Raw genomic sequence first — 22,760 nt, 5'->3', positions numbered from 1 at the left:
AAATTATATTGATTAGGGTTAGTTTTCATTTATTTGCGGACCTGTGACTTCGAAAGTCACGTAACTCACTAAACAAAGTACTGAAAGGCTCACCTAGGACTGGCAGGCAGCAGTCCGCAGGCAAGACGCAAAGTGACAGACAAACTCCATTGTGATTTCAGTCAGATCAGTGACAATACTAACAGTTGCCTGCTACATTACCAGTCATTTAAATAGTCAAACTATCAATCCACCGCCACTATTTTTCTTATTGTCAGGGTACAAAGGAAGGGGCAGATTTAAGCCCCTTGCGGCTCTTTTGCTCCGTTCTTGCGTGACTTTTGTGACGCAGCAGCTAAACAAAAAAGGGCGCCATGGTGCGGCGTATAATATTATAACAACGTGACGCATTTGGGAGATGCATCCCGTTATAAAGCCCTGCGCCATCCGGGGGGCGTTCCGGCGCAAGGGAGGGCATTCCTGCGCTGGAACACATCCTAAAAGTGGCTGAGGGAAATCTACAAAATTTCAATCAGTCACCTTTAGGACAATGATGCGTCACACAAACCCTGCACCTGCTTGAAGCAGACGTACGGCTTGACCCAGCATTGGGGAGATAGGGTACCCCAGAGCATTGCTGGAGCTGCGCCATCGTTGCGACGCAACTCCAGCAGTAAAGCTTCGGTGACGTTTTGGGCCCATGGTGCGCCGCATTGCAAATACGGCCCACCATGTTTGGTGGTGGTAGCGGGCCGCACAATTAATGGCGCATCCCTGCTACTTTGCAGGGATGCGACGGTAATTGCAATTCTGCCCCTTAGGGGCATACTTACTTACGCGTTCTGGCGCATCTCCAGAGATGCGCCAGATCAAATGCGTCACGCAAAACTACCCTTGCGACACGGCAGATGCGCCTCATTTACAATGCGGCGCGCCCTGGCGCAAGGGTAGGCACTTGCGTGAAGCATCTCGTCACGTAAGAGCGGCGCATCGCTGGAGTCACGTCGCCAACGCAATGCAACTCCAGTAATGCTCAGGGCCACCCAATACTTAACATGCTGTGTCAGTCCTTTCGCCTGCTTCAAGCAGGCATAAGGAATTGAATTGACGTAGCAGCAGAAGTGCCTGCGTAAAATCTTGTAGATTTCACGCAGGCAATTTTGCGAGGCGCACAGCCGCCGGACCGCCCACCCTGCGTACTAGGAACGCACCCATTGTGGTGCAGGCCCATGGCTTTATAACGTGACGCATCTCCCTAGATGCGTCATGCTGTAAATGACTCGCAGGGATGCGGCACGTTTACGCCGCTGTTTCGTCACGCAAGGCAACGTAAACGTGGCGCAAGGGGCTTGTAAATGTAATCTGCCCCCTAGTGTCTAGCATTACGCAGTTCTGTAAAGTACACTCATACATAATAGTTACTCAGGCCAATGAGACCACGAAATAGAAAACAAATAAGCATAGTAGCAACGCCACTGAGAAGGAGAGCAGTGCACCTGAAATGCACAGAAGATTTTGAAATATAATTTAACTACAATGTAATCGTCATCAGCGGCATTATTGGCTTGCTCCATGTAAAAAACAAATATTTGCAATACAACAACACAGAGCAGGAGAAAACATCATAGTAGTGAGTGATGAAATGGCTACTACTACTCACCAAGCCCGGGGATCTCCAAGCCGAGCTGGTCCAGCAGATCGCGCTCCCGGTCCAGGAGGTCCGTCCAGCGATGGGTGACCTGGCTGTAGGTGCGCTGGAGCCCGTAGAGGTGGGATATGGCCCAGCACACCTTCTCCCACCGCTTCCGGCGCTCCCGCATGTTGTAGCCGCCGGCCGCGATCCTGCCGCCTCCCGCGATGGTCCTGGGCAGGCGGCGCTGGACAAAGTAGACCAGCGCGCCCACTTCCTCCGGGCTGAATATCTCCCGTCGCGTCACCTGCTCCCCCCTCAATCTCCCGCATGCTGTCCTGGCACTGGGTCCAGTACTACTCCCCGCCGCCGCTGCGGCCCTCAAGTGCCTGGGCAGCTTCACGGCGCCTGGCTTGACCATGGTCTGGGCAGGTAAGGTAGGAAGAAGTAGAAAATTAAGAAAGAATAGGATAGGGAAGAAGAAAAGAAAAGAGTTTAAAAAAGTAGTTTAAAAGTAAAGAAAAATAGCAGAAAAGACAAAAATATACAGCTAGGAAAAGAGGGATAGATAAGAAGCAAAATCGTAAAAAAAAAACTGAAAACAAGCAAAGGATGGCAAAGATACCAAGAGGATTAAACACCATGCCCAGACACAGGAAATGAATGAAAAACAAGATGGCCGGCGCCCGTTCACGAGCGCGAAAGTAAGTTCGCGCGAGATTTCCCTCGCGATCTCGTGCGAACCTCTAGATTTCCCTCGCGATCTCGTGCGAACCTCTACTCGCAATGCGCTTACTGCGCGAGATTATACATAGCGGGCGGAAACGGAAATACGTCACGCAAACAAAATGGCCGCGCCCGTACTCGACCTTGGGGTAAATTTGCGTGTTGCGCTGCAAGCGGCTCGCGAATACTGCAAAAAAACTCGCGAAACAACAAGCAGCAAAAAAATAAAAAGCTCATTCGCACGAATTGGCGGCTTCCGCGGTCGGTTTCGCACGACGCCGCGCCCCGCGAATAGCGCGAAAAAACCAAAAAACTATTTTTGCAAAAGCAAAAGCAATGAGCAGGTGCAAAAGGTCAACCTCATGATTTGTAACGATTCCCTGTAGTGCTTCCTGAGGGGGCCCTCCAGAATTCGGTTGCCTGCTTGCAACTATTGTGTGACCCTGCTCTGACCTTAACTGTATGCCACAAAGGTCCTGATTTACAGCTAAAGGAGCAGACAAGCAGGTGCCAGGCTGGAACTTCAAATTCTTTCAGTGACACATTAATTAGCCCCTAATTCATTATTGTCAGTTGGGGCAGGGGCAGGTGTTGTTAATAAACTAACCCCAAATTAATTCATGTCAATTCAAGCAGGGCAGGTGGGCTTGCTTTTCCCCCCCATCTTCTACAGTGATGATGAACCAGAGGGTGGCATTGATGTAACAGAGGGTGGCATGGGTCAAAGAGAGGGTGCCAGTGGTGAAACAGAGGGTGCTGGGAGGCTGTGATGAAGAACCAGACGTAGAAACAACATAGTCGCGACCGTTGCGAGCCGACAAGTAAGTTTGCAATTGCGAACTAGTACCAAATCCTCACGAACTGGCAGAAACACTTGCGAATACAAAAAAAAAAAATCCGCAAATTCGCGAGAATTCGCGGATTTTGCGGATTGCGAATTCGCAAATCCGCAAAATTCGCGAACGCGAGATTCGCAAAATGCGCCCATGCTTAATTGACAGCTATTCGTATCAGATACGCTCATGATTGGTAGATATCCCGATCACATGACCGGGGATCGTCCAATCAGAATGACTGTGAGAACAACGTTTACCGTACTTAGAGCTATATGATGAATGATTGGACCGGCTTCTTGCGCATGCCGGGAGATTGCTGACCGCGTTTTCTAATTAAGAGTAGGAGAGAGGAGACGCTGTCCAATGCGTCGAGAAAGTGAGTTAATATCATGATAACGATGCACTGAAATTAGGTTTTCTTAACGATCATAGTTGCGAAAAGAGGCTCCATACTAAATGTATTCCCACGCTTTCCTTGACAGTTTCGTTAATATAGCAACAGTATAACGCGTAGACGTTATCAAGCACAACAAATGTGAGTGCCCGTATGGGCGTTTTTGCGATATTATGTCAAGAAGTTGGTCTTGCACTTGGGTGTATTGCACAGAAAGTCACTACTATCAGCATTACATAAATGAATAGCATGCACTAATTCATTCTTATTATTATTATGTTTTTGACATGGCATTTGTTATACCTTGTTTCAGCTCATGTGGTCCCAGATGAAGGTCTTATTGACCGAAATGCATTGGACTTGAGTACAATTAAAATGCATTCGAAGTGATAAATTTGATGAACTTAATCAAAACGATACTTCTTTGAGAAATAAAGAAACACATGAACATTAAAAATGTGTGTACTGATGAACTTTAGAGGAACTCTGGGTCATTCCCAGTAGGATTTCGCAGCTGTGCGTCAAGGGATGCTTCTACTTTGTTAGTGGGAAGCACGACTGTTTGTATTGCTTGGTAAAACAGTTTTAGAATCCGCCCAAGGGGCATAGTCAGAGGTCAATCAGAAGATTCTATCCATGTGGGGGAAGGTTATTTGATTGTGTGCTCTAAGTTGATTCCGCCTCCAACATCACTACCTCGCCCGACCTCTGCAACAATATGGCCAATTTCTTCACAGATAAAATCAAGAAGATATACAACACCTTCCCCAAAGGCCCACAGTCACCGGTCACCTTTGATCCTACCAGGCCTTCCCTCACTTCCCTTCCTCCACTTGACCGTGAGAATTTCTCTAAAATCTGTAGAAAGATTAAATCCGGATCTCCGGCAGACCCCTTAAAGCCGGACCTTTTCTGTGAAGCTCACGATCTCATCACAGATCACGTCCGTGACATCATCAATCGGTCACTTTCCACCGCCAGTGTTCCTTCCAAATGGAAGCAGGCGTGGGTGTCCCCCATTCTAAAAAAAACCACTTTAGATCCCTCACTCCCGGAGAACTTCAGGCCGATCTCCTTGCTCCCTTGGCCTGCCAAAGTGGCCGAGGCACACGTCAACAACATCTTGTCCAACTTCCTCCTCACCAATAACATTCTGGATGACTCCCAACACGGGTTTAGAGCTGGTCACAGCACCGAGACAGCCTTGCTCAGTGTTTCTGAAGACCTCCGTTCCATTCTTGACGCCGGCGGAACTGCAGCACTGGTCCTATTGGACCTCAGTGCTGCCTTCGATACGGTGTCACATGAGGTCCTCTTGACGAGATTGGAGGAAATTGGAGTCACAGGGGCAGCCTTGGGGTGGTTCAGAGACTTCCTGTCTAACAGGTCCTTCAGAGTCTCCACCCCCCCTTACATCTCGAAGGAGCATAGCATTGGACAGGGAGTGCCGCAGGGCTCGTCCCTTAGCCCTACCCTGTTCAATGTCTATGTTCGCCCGTTAGCGGAGGTGGCTAGAAGGAATGGAATGGCTTTGGTATCATATGCAGATGATACCCAGTTGGTGGTGGCTCTGAATAACAACAGTGGTCTGGAAGCCCATCACTTTAAACAGACACTTATGGACATCACCAACTGGATGACGGCGAATTTTCTCCAATTAAACGCCGGAAAAACCGAGATTCTCCTCCTGGGAAAAAATACCGCATCCTGGGGAGATAACTGGTGGCCTGACATCCTGGGTCCACCCCCCAAGCCAAAAGACTGTGTTAAAAATCTGGGTGTCTGGGTCGACTCGGCTCTAAAGTATACCATCCATACCAAGAAAGTGGCTGCCACGTGCTTCGGCATTTTACGCAACATCAGGCCCATTCTGAAGTTTTTTGATTGCCGCACCCGCCAGCTCATTGTCCAGGCAACGATCCTTTCTAGACTGGACTATGCCAGTTCTCTCCTTTTGGGAGCGAATCTGGCTGAAACCACCAGACTGCAGAGAGTCCAGAATGCGGCTGCCAGGGCTTTGGTCGGCCTCCCTCGCCATTCTTCAGTCTCCGGAACCTTAAGAAAACTGCATTGGCTCCCGGTGGGAAAAAGGATCCAGTTCAAGGCTCTATGTTTAGCCTTCAAAATCCTCAAAACCGCCTCTCCCCCATTGCTGAGTCCCCTTTTGTCTGAGTACACCCCTAGAAGATCGCTCCGCTCAGAGGGACAACATCTAGCGATCATTCCCCGCACTAGACTTGCCAGAGTTGGTGGCCGATCCTTCAGCTTCCTTGCTGCCAAGCTATGGAACAGTTTGCCTGAAACCATACGGGGATGCAAGACCTCTTAGCCTTTAGAAAGGCCATCAAAACCCATCTTTTCCAATAATCTGTCTTCTTTGTGCACCTTCACTCTGCATCTGGTCTGCTCGCAGCGCCGGGACGCCCCTTGGCTGGGGCAGCCGTGCGCTATACAAATTTCCATAACATTAACATTAACATTAACACCAGATCACATAGAGGACTTTGTGTCAAGGTTAAAACACAAGGGTGGTGGCCATCTTGAGGACATCATTTCTCCTATGTCAGGGGTTCAGAGGTAAATGTTGTGCACTGCAAGCATCAACTCTCAGAGTTACAGGTCACAATTTCATACTTTGACTTCTTGTGTCTTTGGACGTTGTTCTCTAGCAGCTGACATTGAACCAGTTATGGCACCAAATGACCAAACACCAAAATCAGCTAGAAATATTCTCCAGACTGTGCTTGTTAAACTTAATCAAGTGTGTTGTGTTTATTTTTTTATCACTAATCCCTGTGGTTAGCTGAAAATCCTTCCCACAACACTTCCAAATCCACTACAAAGGTATGGTTTCTCCCCTGTTTGTGTAGTGCACTTGAATGGATTTTCCCCTAGGTGGGTTCCCTGATGATGTCTTAATGTTGATGAGGCACTAAAACTACTTTCACATTCACTGCAATGGTAGGGTTTTCACCTGTGTGTGTGTAAGCTGATGTCTTTGTATTTTTGATAATTGACTAAAGCACTTAACACACTCACTGCACTTGAAAGTTTTTTCCCCTTTGTGTGTTCACTGATGATTCCTTAATTTTGAGGAACGACTAAAACTATTTCCACATTCATTGCAATCAGATGGTTTCCCCCCTGTGTGTTCGCTGATGTCTCTGCAGAATTGATAACAGACTAAAGTTCTTCATACATTCACTGCACTGGAATTACTTTTCTCCTGTGTGTGTTTGCTGCTGACTTCTGAGATTTGAGGAATCACTAAAACTACTTCCCCAGTGTGTGCTCGTTTATGTTTTTTAGGTCCAATAACTGACTGAAGCTCTTCACACAGTCACAGCAATGCTATGGTTTTTCTCCTGTGTGTGTTCGCTGATGTCTTCAAAGATTTGATAACACACTAAATCTCTTCACACAGTTATTGCAATATTATGTTTTTTCCCCAGGATGTGTTCGCTGATGTGTTTGGAGTTGTGATAACCGACTGAAGCTTTTCACACATTCACTGCACTGTAATAGCTTTTCCCCTGTGTGTGTTTGCTGATGACTCCTGAGATTTGAGGAATCACTAAAACTACTTCCACAATCCTTGCAATAGTATGGTTTTTCCCAGTATGTGTTCGCTGATGTCCTTGTAGGTTTGATAACAGACTAAAGCTCTTCGCACATTCATTGCAATGGTATGGTCTTTTCCTAGTATGTGTTCGCTGATGTGTTTGGAGTTGTGATAACCGACTGAAGCTTTTCACACATTCACTGCACTGTAATAGCTTTTCCCCTGTGTGTGTTTGCTGATGACTCCTGAGATTTGAGGAATCACTAAAAATACTTCCACAATCCTTGCAATAGTATGGTTTTTCCCAGTATGTGTTCGCTGATGTCCTTGTAGGTTTGATAACAGACTAAAGCTCTTCGCACATTTATTGCAATAGTATGGTTTTTCCCCAGTGTTTGTTCGCTGATGTGTTTGTAGATTTGATAACTGGCTGAAGCTCTTCACACATTCACTGCAACTGTATGGTTTTTCTCCTGTGTGTGTTCGTTGATGGCTTTTAAGATTTGATAACTGACTGAATGCCTTCACACATTCAGTGCAATGGTATTGTTTTTCCCCCATGTGTGTTCGCTGATGTTCCTTTAGGAGTGCTAACTGACTAAAGTTCTTCACACATTCATTGCAATTGCACGGTGCTTCTCCTGTGTGTGTTTGCTGATGGTTCCATGTTTAAATATCGATAACAAAAATATAGTTAACAAAAATATAGATGTAAAAATATCGATTACAAAAATATCGACTCCCTATACTTAAACAGGTAAGTACAATAATATCGACTCAAAAATATAGATGTAAAAAATATAGATGTAAAAAATATCGACTTTAAAAAATAACATAACTTAAATTAAATAATTAAACAATATTAATATTATTGACAACATAAATTAAATTAAATTTATATTTTAACTAATTATAACAAATAAACTTAATTTAATAAATATAAGCACAAACAATGTGTACATATACATATATTTACTTAAATAAATATTATTAACTATTATCTATATTTAATTTATAAACGTTAATAAATTTATATAAAAATAATATAAACACATATATAAAACATTTTGAATAAAATAAAATATTCTATATTTAATTAGCACATTCAAGTATTGAAAAAAATAATACATACATGTAATAACAAAATAAAAACATTAGTTGTTAAAACATTGGGTAGCGAAGGGGTAAAAATTACTATTCCCACTCCAGTGAGTGCAACAGTAGGGAAAGCGCTGGATAGCGTAGGGGTAAAAATTACTATTTCCACTCCAATGAGTGCAACAGTAGGGAAAGCATTGGATAGTGGGAGGGTAAAAATTACTATTTCCACTCCAGTGACTGCAACAGTAGGTAAAGCGTTTGATAGCGTAGGGGTAAAAATTACTATTCCCACTCCAGAGAGTGCAACAGCAGGGAAAGCGTTGGATAGCGTAGGGCTATAAATTACTATTCCCACTCCAGAGAGTGCAACCGTAGGAAAAGCGTTGGATAGCGTAGGGGTAATAATGACTATTCCCACTCCAGAGAGTGCAACAGGAGGGAAAGCGTTGGATAGCGTAGGGGTTAAAATTACTGTTCCCACTCCAGAGAGTGCAACAGTAGGGAAAGCGTTGGATAGCATAGGGGTAAAAATGACTATTCCCACTCCAGAGAGTGCAACAGTAGGGAAAGCGTTGGATAGCGTAGGGGTAAAAATTACTATTCCCACTCCAGAGAGTGCAACAGTAGGGAAAGCGTTGGATAGTGTAGGGGTAAAAATTACTATTCCCACTCCAGAGAGTGCAACAGTAGGGAAAGCGTTGGATAGCGTAGGGGTAAAAATTACTATTCCCACTCCAGAGAGGGCAACAGTAGGGAAAGCGTTGTATAGCATAAGGGTAAAAATTACTGTTCCCACTCCAGAGAGTGCAACAGCAGGGAAAGCGTTGGATAGTGTAGGGGTAAAAATTACTATTCCCACTCCAGTGAGTGCAATATTAGTGAAAGCGCTGGAACCCAAAACAAAAAAAAACCAAAGCTATCAACATTTTTATTAAATTTGATTTGCAATATAAACATAATTAATATATAAATTAAAATACATTATTATTAACAAAGATAATACAAAATAATTAATTACACATTATCTAACACTATAATATCCACAACACACACCTAAAATTAATTACACAATTACTTTTAATATTTACTTATTATTTAATGAAAATGAATGTATTATTATTTATTAATTAAATGTAAATGTATTTGAGCTTATATAGCGCACAGCTACCCGCAGTGGGTTTCCCGGCGCTTGCTTAGGGAACCCGTCCTGGTATTCTCCTGTGAGATAACCCCAGCAGGGTATCCACAAGGTGAAAGCCAGGCATCCCGCCGCGAGGGGCCGTTGTGGAGATTAAGCAAGCTATTGCCCAGAGTCACAGAGTGTGAACCCGTGAGTCGAGAAGGCACCGGAGCGAGAATTATCGAGCCCGTGGAATTTTTAGCCCAAGACCCGCTGAGGCGGGGAATTGAACCATGGTCCAGGACCGATCTCAGCTTCCGGGTCTGCCGCCTCTAACCCCTGAGCCACACTTCTCCACTAATCAATAAACAATTAATTACTTACCAGCTTTTACACCATATACACATATAAACACCACAACACACACCTAAAATTAATTACACAATTACAATTAATAATTACTAATTAATTAATGGTAATTAATTTGAAAAGTATTTAATAATTAATCAATAAAAAAATAATTACTTACCACCGTTCACACAATTTACATATATAAACTCCACAACACACACCTAAAATTACTTAAACAATTAACATAATTAATTATTAATTGACTAATTTAAATTAATTAACTAATTATTAAACTATTAATAATAAATTAACAAATTCATTAATCAATTCATTTTATATAATTAAATGACTTCCCACCCTATTCCCCTATAAAACCACAACCCGCTACGTAACTAATAACGCAAAATTAAACATAAAATACATTAATAACTAGTACAATTCTAAAACATATACTAAAATGACAAACAATTCTCATTAAAAACACTAAAATACATAACATTGTTAATAAATCGATATTTTTGTAAACTATATTTTTGTAAACGATATTTATTACAACTATATTTTTGTAATCAATATTACTTACCTGTCAGTCGATATTCTTGTTGTAGATATTTCGTCCAAACGATATTTCTACGGAGATATTAATGTACCACAATATTTCTCCGTCGATATTCCTGCTCTGCGCCTTTGCTGATGGCTCATTAGTAGTGATGACAAACTAAAGCTCTTGTTGCTTGTGATTTATTCTTCTTTCTTAGTTAGTGTCTCTGGGTTGGGTTTATATTTGTCTGTGTACCATGACTGTGTTTCCTGAGAAGCTAACATGGTTGATAAAGCACTTGTGTTATTTTCACATTACCTGTATGTGTGTGGTATTGTGGATGGTTGATTTCAGATTTCACAATAAAATCCAAGACTCACCAACTACATATATTATAATTGTGGCAAGAAAATCTTCTTGTGGGTGGTTATGTCTTTAGATTGCGGAATGGTTTCGCATGTTTATGAGTGAAGATTATTCTTCCTTCTGATCGAAGCATATTGGGACAGTCTGTTGTAGATCAGAGAGCCTCTCTTTCCTTTACTCTTCAGTTGCCTGGCTCCAATCCCTTGTGCTTTTTTCTTGCTCCTGTGGTTTGGCCAGAAAGAGTTTACAATACATCTAGTGTGCTGAATGGTGGTCTGCCATCATTACAGGAAGTAGAGCAATGCTGTATCCACCTCATACCGAACACATAATCAGAATTGGTATTGGACGCTTGTTTAAACAGGAAGTGGTTTGTCAGTGTTGTTGCCTTAATTTTCTAGGGGTCGTTTCTTAGTCCTGTTGCGTGGTGATGCACAGCTCAGACTCTTACATCCACCAAATTGCTCTGGATTGCCTCTTTCAGGCTCTATCAGTTTATGTTCCGGTTCCTCAGTCTCCGACTATGCAGATCTTTTCTTGAATATTGGAGCTTAGTTTTTCTAACCACTTTTTTCAGATTTGCACGATTACTGTCATTATTCACGATCCTTTATGCATTCAAGGCTGGTTTCCTATTGGATGTAAAGAGATTTAAAATCACTAAATGGAAATGTAAGAGAGTGTGAATATACAATATTTAACTTGTTGTAAGAGAAATCTCGTCATGACCATTTAGGAAAGTTACCAAGAGATATTTCACCATACAGTTATTTAACTAAATTTTCTATTGAACATGTCACATTTTACTTAATTCAGAAAAGGAGGTGATTTTCCGGTGTTCACACAGTAACTTAGTACAGAAAGAGCATACATGGAGTGCCCACTTGCTAGAGGTGCAGCTTTATGAAGACGTACATGGCAAATATTTCATTTAAACAAGAAGGTATTGTGTAAAAAGAGATGGGTGAGGATGTGCTGCTGTCACTTCAGTTTCAGTAATTGTTTAACAGCAGTAACCATTTCAAGACAAAATGACAAAGAAAACTCTTCAGGAAGTATATAATGAAGGTAACGCTCCAGGAAGTATATAATAAAGGTAACGCTCCAGGAAGTATATAATAATAGTGACACTCCAGGAAGTATTTAATTAAGGTAATGCTTCAGGAAGTGTATAAGAAAGGTAACGCTTCAGGAAGTTTATAGCAAATGTAGCTCCATTCACACTCTTCTTGAAAGTACTTTCCAGTTTACACTGGAGCAGCTGAAGTTCCAACTCCTGTCTTTACTTTTCTGTTTGTTAAGTTATCTTTGCCACATTCCTAGGGATTGTTCAAGCAATTGATGGAAGGTTGCAATATTTATTATAGAGATTCCATCACAACCAGTAATATACCTGCAACATCTCTGCTGCTAGTACGTGTCTGCTGTTTGTATTTTTAGGTCGAACCTTCGCAGCGCATGCGATGCAAAGGAAAACGACCTTTTCCTAGCGCTTAGGCTTTTCAGCCAAGCACGTGCACACGTTGCCTGCCCACTCGCGGGAGCGCACGGCCCATCTGGTAGCAATTATCGCTCCCGTAAAGGGAACCGCGCCCGCCCCCCTTCTCCCCCCACACCCACCCGGCCGCGCGAGACGCTAGTGTTTATTGCATGTTGCTTTCTACTCCCTGGGAATCTGTCAAAGCAAACAGATATGACAGACTGAAATTTGTAACAAAACATGTTTTTACTTCACACGGGACACCACAGGTCGACTGAGGACAGCGCAGGCGACACATATGCAGCAGCTAGGGCTTTACATCAAAAGAGAAGACTCCATGCAAACTTCATCGTGTCTGTGCATGAAGGGCCGGGGCTTTGGGGTGGTTTTCTCTGCCAATCACGCTAAGGATGTAAAATACCTTAGAACATTAACATTCTACATATGTTAGGGTTGTATGCTGTATTATGTTATGCAGTAGTTTGGTCTAGTTCGCCTCGTGGCACAATAGTTTCTGGTGGGTCATTTATTCGTAAAGACATGATTGAGTGGAGTTGTCGTATTTTATGTAATAGAAGTCAAGGAGAGTCTATAGCTGCATGTCATGAGTACAGAGCTGCATGTGTAGAACAGTAAAGGTTAACAGCCGTTTACTGGGCTTGTAAGAATATTTTTACACTAAGAACCGTTTCTTGCACCTAAACTTTACCATGCTCACAGTGAGCAGTCCAAGGTATGTTGCTGGAGCTGCCTGGTGGTTGCCAATGGAAACCTCATATAAGAAGGGAACACAAGCCATGGTTTATAAGTCAGGCCATAAAAAGCAGCACCTGGTGGAAGCTCGTCCCGGTGTCCCTAAAGACGCATATCGCTGCCTGGGCTGATTTTACTGTTACGTGGCCGTCTGCATAGCCTTACCCCTGAAGGCCTTTGAAACAACATGATTTTGGGGTATCGCCTCTAACAGGCCCCCATGCCAGGGTTGGTCTCAGACTGGGCTTAGATTAAAAAACCATCAGTAGGTTATTGTCAACATGCTACTAGAAAAACACACTACTCCTGGTTTAAAATAAATGCTAGGGTTAGTAGATCATTTTCAGGCGTTGACCCTACCAGTCACCTTCAAAATGATTGCCTGCGAAGTGAAGGGGCTGTAAGTTCTTCTTCTAATTCACAAAACCTATTCATCACGGTAGTAATAATATTGCAAGGGCTCCTTCATTGGAGATAACCTCTGCCTTTACTGTTAGCAAATCTCAATGAACATGTTTTCATGTATTTACACATTCATTGTGGTGTGATAGACTGCAGAAAAAGATTATGTCTAGGCCATTTTCTGGTGTGCTGTAGGTAGACATGAGTAGCTATGGCAGCCAAGCTCTGCAACCCATGAGTGTACCCTTGCTTAATTACAGCCCACTACAAAGCATACCTGGTCTCCAAATGTATCTAATTTTATTGGGGAACATCATTTACAACGCAACTGTTACAAGAAAGTACCTTTACGACACAACCATTACAACGCAAATTTTACAACGACTTGCGCTGGGGGGCGCTCTAGTATAGGGAATAGTTTCCAACACCTTCCCTACTATCCACGGGGACTGGAGTTGGAATAGTAAATTAAACTATTCACTATCCAGCGCCCCCCAACAAAAGTCGTTGTAACGACTTGCGTTGTAAAACTTGTGTCGTAAAGGCATGTGTTGTAATAGCATGCGTTGTAACGTCATACATCCAATTTTAATACACAGAAGAGAGCTTAATTAGCCTGCTGCAGGTATTTTTAGACACCTGCAGCTGACATGTTCAAACCGCAGTGCACTGACTGAGGCTTTCACCATTCCGAGATGATGACATGAGTACTGATTAGGTGAGGTTTTACAGTGCTTCACAGCATCACTCAGCACCACCACAGCATCACTCAGCATCACATCAGTATCACTCAGCACCACCTGCAGCATCACTCAGCACCACCACAGCATCACTCAGCACCACCACAGCATCACTCAGCACCACCTGCAGCATCACTCAGCACCACCGCAGCATCACTCAGTTCCACAATAATATCACTCAGCACCACCACAGCATCACTCAGCACCACATCAGAATCACTCAGCATCGCCTTTGCACTAGTAAACCACTACATCATCATCACCCAGCAAGACCTGAGTATCATTCAGGATCGTCTCTGCACCAGCTACCACCACCACCACCACTACATCGTCAGCATCACTCAGCACCACCTCAGCCTGCTCTCGGAATCTGGCACCTGTTGATTCTCCCCTACCATCTGGCCGCGGCTAGTGTTATAATACAGGTACTAGTTCCCAACCTTCACCCTCCGATTGTTTATGCCCCCTCAAAAAAAAAAACTTTAACAAACAACCATTTGAATAGGCAGAAACAAGTTGCCAGCATTGTAAGAACAAAAGAAAACAGAGGACATTTTTTATTGTAAATACTTTTTTTAATATGATCGTTCAGTTGTACATAATGCCTTCTTGGTCATGTAAAAGGTAACAAAAATGCTTCTGACACTTTTTATTATAACTTTTCAGCATGCTGCATAGCAGCCACACTTCTCTACAGCACAGCTTGTTTTATCATGGCATTGTTTCATACGGAAAACACGGTTTAAACACGAGAGGGAGTGGAGGGTGGGGAGGAAGTTATTGTTAGTAGTTTTACTTCTTGATTTTAGGAGTTGCTTTATGACCAATTGTCAGGCACACATCACCAATAATTAGGCTTTCTTGTCTTCAGATTCTATTTTTGGTAAATTCGGGTGCGGTTTTTTCAGTGCTTTCCAGTGATTTCAGTACCTTAAAAAAATAGTGGTTACACATTTTCGTGCCATTAAAGACAACAGAAACAGTATTTTACAGGTGTTTATGGAGCGTTTTGCTTTTATTATTGCTTGCTTTTTGTACAGATAGTGCATGGTTTACAGAGAGTGTCCATATCGTGTATATGAGGTGTGAGAAGTTGGCCTGGTATATGATGTCTACTATTCTGGTGGGCACCCTGCACCAGTCCAAACAACCCTTATGGTGATGGTTGTAAAGTTAACCTTATAGACAAGCTATCCTAGTGGTAGCATGGACCAGCAGTCTTAGGCTAAAGTCTCAGAGAGCATGTGAAGCCAGCTGTTTTACCATATATAATCCCTTGAATACCAAATGAAAGGACACCACACAAGGTATATATCAAATATATATGTGTTTATTTCTAACACAACCCCTCTGCACTCTTTATGAGGTCAGAGATCGAAGTACATTACAAGTTACTCAATCAGCATACTTTAAGTTGCACAAATACAATTCTGCCCTAGGGGCCTCACGAACTATATACTAAGAAAGAGGTATAAGGACCACTTCAGGAATAGTGAATAGGCCTAGGGCCTAGGGAATCGCTGGGACTACACTACAGACCAAAGGTTAGGAAGTAGGAGACCCACGGGCGGCACCTGCAGTTTCTAAACACAGGCGCGTGTTCTCATTGACTTCAATGGAGAACGAAGGAATCACAAAGTTAAAGATTAAGGGCACTTCCGAGTGGACTACAATAAAACCCCTTTAAGCTAGGACACTTGTATAGTCAACACCCACGGGAGCACCGGAGTACTTGAGTTACCTCACCCAGGGAAGCCGGGTGCATAGGTGTCTTTTCGTTTCGGGTTTCGTCGATGCTTTCAATGGATTCCTGCAAAAGAAATGCTGAAGGCGGCCGAAGGAAGAGTGTCCGGGTGGTTCCAAGAGTGGATCAAAGCTGTGAAAGCAGAGGGGACAGTGTCTAGGTCACTTGCCAGTGACCAGGATGAAACCAGGATGGAACCAGGTGATGTTGTGATGCAAACAGGTGAAGAGGTGAAGATTGTCTCTGCAGCCACGAGGACCAGGAGGCGTCGACGACAACCAGGAGCTGGATTGGAGCTGTCCCACGAAGGATCTATTTGACTGCGGTGTCGGTATCCCGATTGGACCCAACAAGCCTTGGCAAACGCAAACCACGCAGGAAGTGAAGATTGGCTTCAGGTCAGACCAGCAAGGTCTGAGGCACTTTTCTTTTGGAGGGAAGCTGGAGCAAGCCCAGAGCAACCAGGCAAGCATTGAAAATTCAAAGGTTCGTCTTCAGGGGGCGTACTAGCCAACGGGCTAGCAACCGGGAAGTCACGTCGAGCTGAAATGCAGGAGCTGGCCCCACGCGGCACTCGTGGAGTGAGGAGGGCTGAGCTCTGGTGCAAATGATGCTCGGGTTTGGGGCTTCTATTACCCCAATGCACAACTGCGAGGGTGCCTCGGTCGTTGCACAGTTAGCAAAGTGCAGGTAGTCCAGGATAACCGGTCCCACATCTCTCGTGTTTGCCACGGGTCTCAGCTTTGCTGTGGATGTGGATCGAAGTCCGAGACGTCTGGAAGTCCAGTCTCTGAGTCGCTAAGTTGTCGGGTTCCTGCTGGAGCGTCGACAAAGCAAACCGGCAAGTTACTGGTGGTGCCTGTTTGAACAGGGTGGTCACTCCTTGACCACAAGGGAGATTTTCTTCAGTCTTCTAGTCAGCATAGAATGTCGAAGTCCAAAAGTTCTGTATCGTAGTTTCTTTCCAGGGTAATCTAATTTCTCTAGACACAGCTCCTAACTTTATACCAAACTAAGGGGCTGTATTACCTGCTAGGTCCCTCCTATGGGTGGAACCTGGGAATGGGGTGGTTACACCCCTTTCCCTTTGTCAAGTTTCGCGCCAGAGCTGGGGCTGGAGTGCCCCAGCAAATGGTTTGAAACGGGCTATGCATGGTGCACCTTGTGTGCCCCAGGCAGTGTCTGGAAAAGCATCTTTCCATTCAACCCACCCTGCCCCAATACACTACTGGCTGTCTGGGGAGGTGCTAGCACCTCCTTCGACAGGAAACCTATTGTCCATGCCTCCCTTGCTGGAGTTTGCCCCAGCTGCAGGAGGTCAGACTCGTGTCTGTGGCAGCAGCATCCATTTTGTGATGCTGAGGCTCTGTTTAACTTTAACCGGGTAAAGCAGAAACCCAAATGTCTTTTCCCTCTAAGAGGGTGGAATGCTACCCCGTCTGCCAGAATTGGCGGGGGGGTAGTATTCCAAAGCGTTTGACACCTTACACAACATGTTTTGATAAAGCCAATCCAAAGTTAGCATTAAACCGCGAGGATTATAATGCACTTAAGAGTATATGGTATGGCTATATCATAGAACAGCTATAAGAACATGGTTCCGAAAGCTGCAGAGGGGCTCAGCCCATGCCAGAGCACCGTCTCACATAAAACTAAGCACTCTGCCTCCAGGATTGTCGAGGCCTTCTATAGGAGTGACTTATAGGTGCATATGTGTCTATATATATGGTTAGATGTAGGAATACTATATCTAAGTAAGGGGTGATTACACCACCTTACCCAAGCTGAGTGATCAGCCTGTGGTGTCAGTTTGGATGGCCAGCCAGGGGTGGCATAATACATGCTGCAACCCCTGGTAGGCCTTGGATGTACCTATGCCCTGGGTACCTATGGTACACTATACAGGGGCTCACAGAGGTGACCCAATACCCAATCAGGTATGTACCTAAAGTACATGGAGTCCATTTTACAGGGAGAGCAGATGGCCTGGGGTCCTGAATAGCAGGATCCCAGGCTAACTAAGTCAAAAACCAGCTAAACACTAGGCAAAAAGTTGGGGGTAACCATAGTCAGATAGCCACCTTCCCACATGAGGTCCAAACAATGTTTACAAATCAAGCCTATCATAGTACACCATTACTTCTCCAGTGAGTCTTTGGTCATGCGCGCTTGCTCTTTCCTTCCCATGTAAATTGTATCTGTGAAAAGGCCCTCTCAACATTGACACTTGAGACGGGCAGGGCCAAAACAACCAGTACCCAATTTGCTAACTCTGGCCACTGACATACCTTTCCATGCCAATACTGGTGCCCCTTAAGATTACTATTCTCTGGGACAGCTTCTGCAACGTATGCATTGAACTGGGCACATTGAAGCGGTCACAAACGAAGCAGTACTTTTCAAAGTCTAGAGAAAATTCCCCTTAACGGACGGGATCCAGAACTTGTGCAGAGTACCACAGGGGGGCTTCATTGACTTCAAATGCCATGGTTGGTGAAGGGACATTTCTATGCATCCTTGCAAGCCATTTCACATGCAACTATCCTAGATGCTTGGTGACAACACTCTTTCCACAAATACCTGTCACCTTGCATTGAATGTCCAAAGCCTGGGGGGCTTGGCAGTTAACCTGCTATCAATACTGGCTCACTAGAAAAGGAGGCTGATTTATCAAAGGGTTTCACCCATTCTGTGGGTAAATATGGTGGTACATAGTGGGATAAATTCTTTTGAAACCAGTCATTTTACCTATCAGTGAAAGAATCAAATGTAGCCAAAATATTAAATGTGATTTTGATATTTCCTGATTCTGTACAGTTTATAAAACAGTATAATAAGACCTTAAACATGCTTCAAAATCCTGCATCTTTAGACCAAAGACCACAAAACTTAAAAAGGAAAAGGAAGAAAAAACAAGATTTTAGTGACATCCCTAAACAACAAAACTCAAGCAGAATAATGTTAGCCCAGTCTTTCTTGCTGCTGCCTTGTACAGCAAAGTTACATTGTATTGACCCCTAAAGGGAGAAATCAAACTTCCTCTCTCACTCTTCTTTTGCTTTCTTTGAATGGCATTTAGTTTGCGGATTTCATATGTTTATCAGTGTTTATATGTTTACACCGGTGAGGGCTATTTCCTTTACAGTGGGTATTTTACAGTTATTATAGGTTTAAACGTAAAACATGACAACCTACCAATAATGCTCAGCTACAACTATTACTTATAGCATTCTGGGACCCTGCTCACTTATTTTTAGCAGGCCAGAACCTGTACACCATGTTGCATGTTTTATTACTTTCACTCTGTTAAATTCTGATAGGCATAATGTGTTTCTCACCTGTATTGCACTGGAAATTTCTGTCTACTTACATGTTTATACTAACTGAGCTACAGAACGTGTCACTCTGTGTTCAATTGAGACTCCAAGGTTGGACTGATTGTATACCATTGCTCAAAAATTAATAAAGTTTATCCAAAAAATACATATATACTTATATCCTTAACGGCCACAACTGCTTTTTATAATTCAATCATAAATGCTCTTCCGTAGTAGTGCTTATGGCAAAAATTCTTCACTGTACTATGGGTAACATTATGGCGAGCAAGAAGCCACCAAGCCATGCTCTAAAGGAGCTTTGATTTTTTTAGGTTTCATCTGAGACAGAGCATAGGCATCGCTTGTGAGAGATTTTGCTGAACAAAAAGGAAATTTCCAAACGGTTCAGAGCCTGCCCATTAACTACCATTGGTTGGCTTAATTATCACTCTTGTTTCCTTGCTTCTCATTGGTCAACCCTTTTCGGGCTTACAGAGGTACTTTTTTAGGTCTCGGCCTGGCGAAAGCAGCGCATGCGCTGCTCTCGCCATGCAGAGGGCTTCTTGGAATCAATAAGGATTTCGAAGTCGTGTCTCAGCTCCACCTGCATTTTTCATTTGTGCGCATTGTTTGGCTTCACTAATTATGCCAAAGGCAGCGCAATTATTGCACCGGAGGCATTTAAATCCCTCCTGGTTGCCACCATGTCCCCAATTGGCGCCGCCCAGCGGGATTGGATCTCTTACTGCGGTGTGACACAGTAGGCTTATTTATTAACTTGCTGCACTTTTTTTTTAAACCACTGCATGCACCTGTGTGGAATGCATTGTATGCTTATACGTAGGCTGTCCGGATTTCGGTTTAAACCGACTGTAACTGACAGTACACTACCGGAGGAAAATCAGCTGACTCGTTTGAAACCGATTGTCACTTATTTTCCTAGTTGTTGGCCACTTGCCAAAGCATTACAAGCATTGGCTGCCTGTGGTCGCCTGGCACGGAGGTGTCAGGGGAAAACACTGCTTCACTGCTTCTGCACCCGGGGAGCCGAGGTGTGAATGGCCCAAGGGCGAGAGCAACACCAGGTGGTAAGCAGAGACACTTTAGAAAGCGATCCGATGAAGGCAAAGCAGGAGCAGGTCTCTCTAAATTGCAGAGATTCCACTTTGAAATTCAGATATTCCCTCCGAGGACGAGCAGCCTCACTAGAAGAAAACAACCGGCGTTCCACAGCAGGAATGAGAGAGGATGTGTGGTGTAACGGCCAGAGCTTCATTCTTTGTAGCAGGAAATCAGGTTTGAATCTCGGCGACCCCTCAACATACTGTGATTCCTGGCAAATGAGTTAATTTCCCCGTTCCTAAAAACCACAAAAATGTGTGTGGCCTTGTGCAATGTAACTGGTGGCACTCCAATACCTTTAGGTCGAGTCAGCGCTTCATAAACATTATCAGACGCAAAACTCAGCACCTGTTAAATGACACATTTTCAGTGCAAAGTCAGCGTCAGCATCCAAGCGGAAAAGGACACAACAAAATATTCCACAGCTATTTTGTTACCCTTTCACTTCTAGGTAAAACATTGAAAACAAATACCGAAAATGAAAAGTACATGCAATTTAAAAAAATGACATCTGGAATTTCTGCTCAGTCAGTTAATGAGACCAGTGCACATGACAGAATAATCAGACAGTCTCAGAATGTAATCCTGTGTTGCCCAGATTGGGAATAAATAATGACATGCATATATATGGTGCTACGCCAGGCCCCCTGCTTGGCTCACGTGGGGGGGAGGGGGGGGAGGAGCTGTTGTGGTCTGCCGTCTGTCTTATAGGACCGCACCCAAGTACTTCACAGGTCTTTAAAAAGACCATTTACTTAACAAGATGTTAATAAAGGTGTGGTGCCGGGGCACGGGCACTGGAGAAAGAGGTGGCACTCACGTTTCTTGTTTAAACGTGCTGTGTGTTTGCTATTATCTCCAAATTCGAGGTTCAATGACATACTCTGCCTATAAATAATGGTGGCGCGGGATACGGATTTGTTCTTTCTGAGAAGTTGGGATCTGGCAGTGTTAGTCAGATTGGCATATTTTTACGACCATGCTGCAAGCTCATTTCTTGGAGGAAGAAGAGAGACTGACGGGTGAGCGATCTTGAAACCCCACCAGGGCTGATACTGCCAGCTCAGGGCGAGTGAGCTTTGCTGGCCTACAATGGAAGTCACTCACTCCATCAAGGAACGGACTATTGCCGAGAACAGCCTGATAATACTGCTGCAAGGCATTCACGGGCTTGTCACCACTGTGGAGCTATGGGAGGAGAGCACCGCAAAGGGACGCGTCATCAATGTGGACGCCTTCATGAACATCCGCCTCGCGGAGGTGACCTACACAGACCCGAAGGAACGTGTTTCCGAGCTGGATTACCTGTTTGTGAGAGGCCAGAACGTCCGCTATGTTCACATTTCCGATGAGGTGGACATTATTAAAACACAGCTGGAGACCATTTTCAGGGTTCGCAGATTTGGCGAGAAGGGGCAGAAGGAATTCCTTACAAATAAGAAGTAAAAGTGTTGTGACTTCCTATTGAATCGAAATGGGTTGTTCCTTTTTTTGTTTTTTTAGGGATCTTAGTTATTCTTGTACACCACAATGAGAGAACCTCCTCCAAAAGCAATTTCTACACATTTCAATAAGTTGTGCTCTGTTTTTAATGGTTTACAGCTCAGACCACAACCAAAGGTGCATCTGGGCAGCCAGTTAACTGATGCACATGCGTAGGTGCTTAGGAGAAATGAAGACCAAACTCTAGGGTTCTGCAAGCACTGACAACGATTGTCTGATTTGTGCGAGGAAACAATGAACTTTGTTTACTGACCCTTCCTTCTTAATTCTACCTGCTACCGGCACTGCTGCTCAGGCTGGCAACTAGAGCCAAATGTCGGGGGGGGACTTGAAAATATTTCGGGGGTAGTGGGGGTGCTGATTCTTCCACCACGGACAGAGTGGCTGTAAGAAACCTCATTTACAAGTAAATCAGCCTCATTTACAAGTAAATGGTCTTTGAAAGACCTGTTAAGTACTCAGGTGCGGCTGCAATGTGATGCTTGCCAGCCCGCGAAGCTGTCTCTCCCATGCTGACACACACGACGGGGGTGGGGGGGGGGTCGGGGCGGGGGGGCTGAAGCCCCGTGAGCCCAATCGGTGTTGCGCGCCTGCTGCTGCTATGCAGTAGTAAACGGGTAGTATAGATGTTGCTGGAATCTAAAACGTCATGGCAAGTTATTATTTTTTTTCGCTATCATTAAAACGGCCTTATTTGTAAACTTTTCTTAAAATTAAAAGAGCAAATTCTATTTTCCTTGTTCTTTTTGAGAGATTTTGATATGCATATATTTGTTTGAGGCACTCTATGTATCCAACACATTCCCCGCAGTTATGTAATCACCGCGTTTTTTTCCTCAGTGCAATTGATTTCTCTTCTCCCATTGACAGGCTGACCTCGAGTCATAAAACCGTTTGCTTGCGCGAAATTGGCCGTGTTTGTTTAAATTATGTGAACAGTACACTATAAATAGTCACGTTCCTAGCTTGGTGGTTAAAACAATACCTGGGCTGTTCAGCTTGGTTACTATAAACAGCTATCTGACATCATCCTGCACTGTACATTACGGGCATACACATTTACACAAACCCCCTGAAAAAATACAGATGTCTC

General features: G+C 44.0%; 1 protein-coding gene across 1 annotated transcript; it reads left to right on the top strand.

The window, feature by feature from the left end:
• The first annotated feature begins 21,256 nt into the window (after positions 1-21,256).
• On the top strand, positions 21,257-21,610 carry LOC147668746 (U7 snRNA-associated Sm-like protein LSm10). The gene has a single exon (XM_086948459.1). It carries the CDS (start codon positions 21,257-21,259, stop codon positions 21,608-21,610), a length of 354 nt encoding a protein of 117 aa, XP_086804585.1.
• Positions 21,611-22,760: the final 1,150 nt, after the last annotated feature.

The sequence above is a fragment of the Lissotriton vulgaris genome, unplaced genomic scaffold (assembly GCF_964263255.1).
Source record: "Lissotriton vulgaris unplaced genomic scaffold, aLisVul1.2 SCAFFOLD_484, whole genome shotgun sequence".
NCBI classification, from domain to species: Eukaryota; Metazoa; Chordata; class Amphibia; order Caudata; family Salamandridae; genus Lissotriton; species Lissotriton vulgaris.
This window is presented reverse-complemented; position numbering and strand designations above follow the sequence as displayed.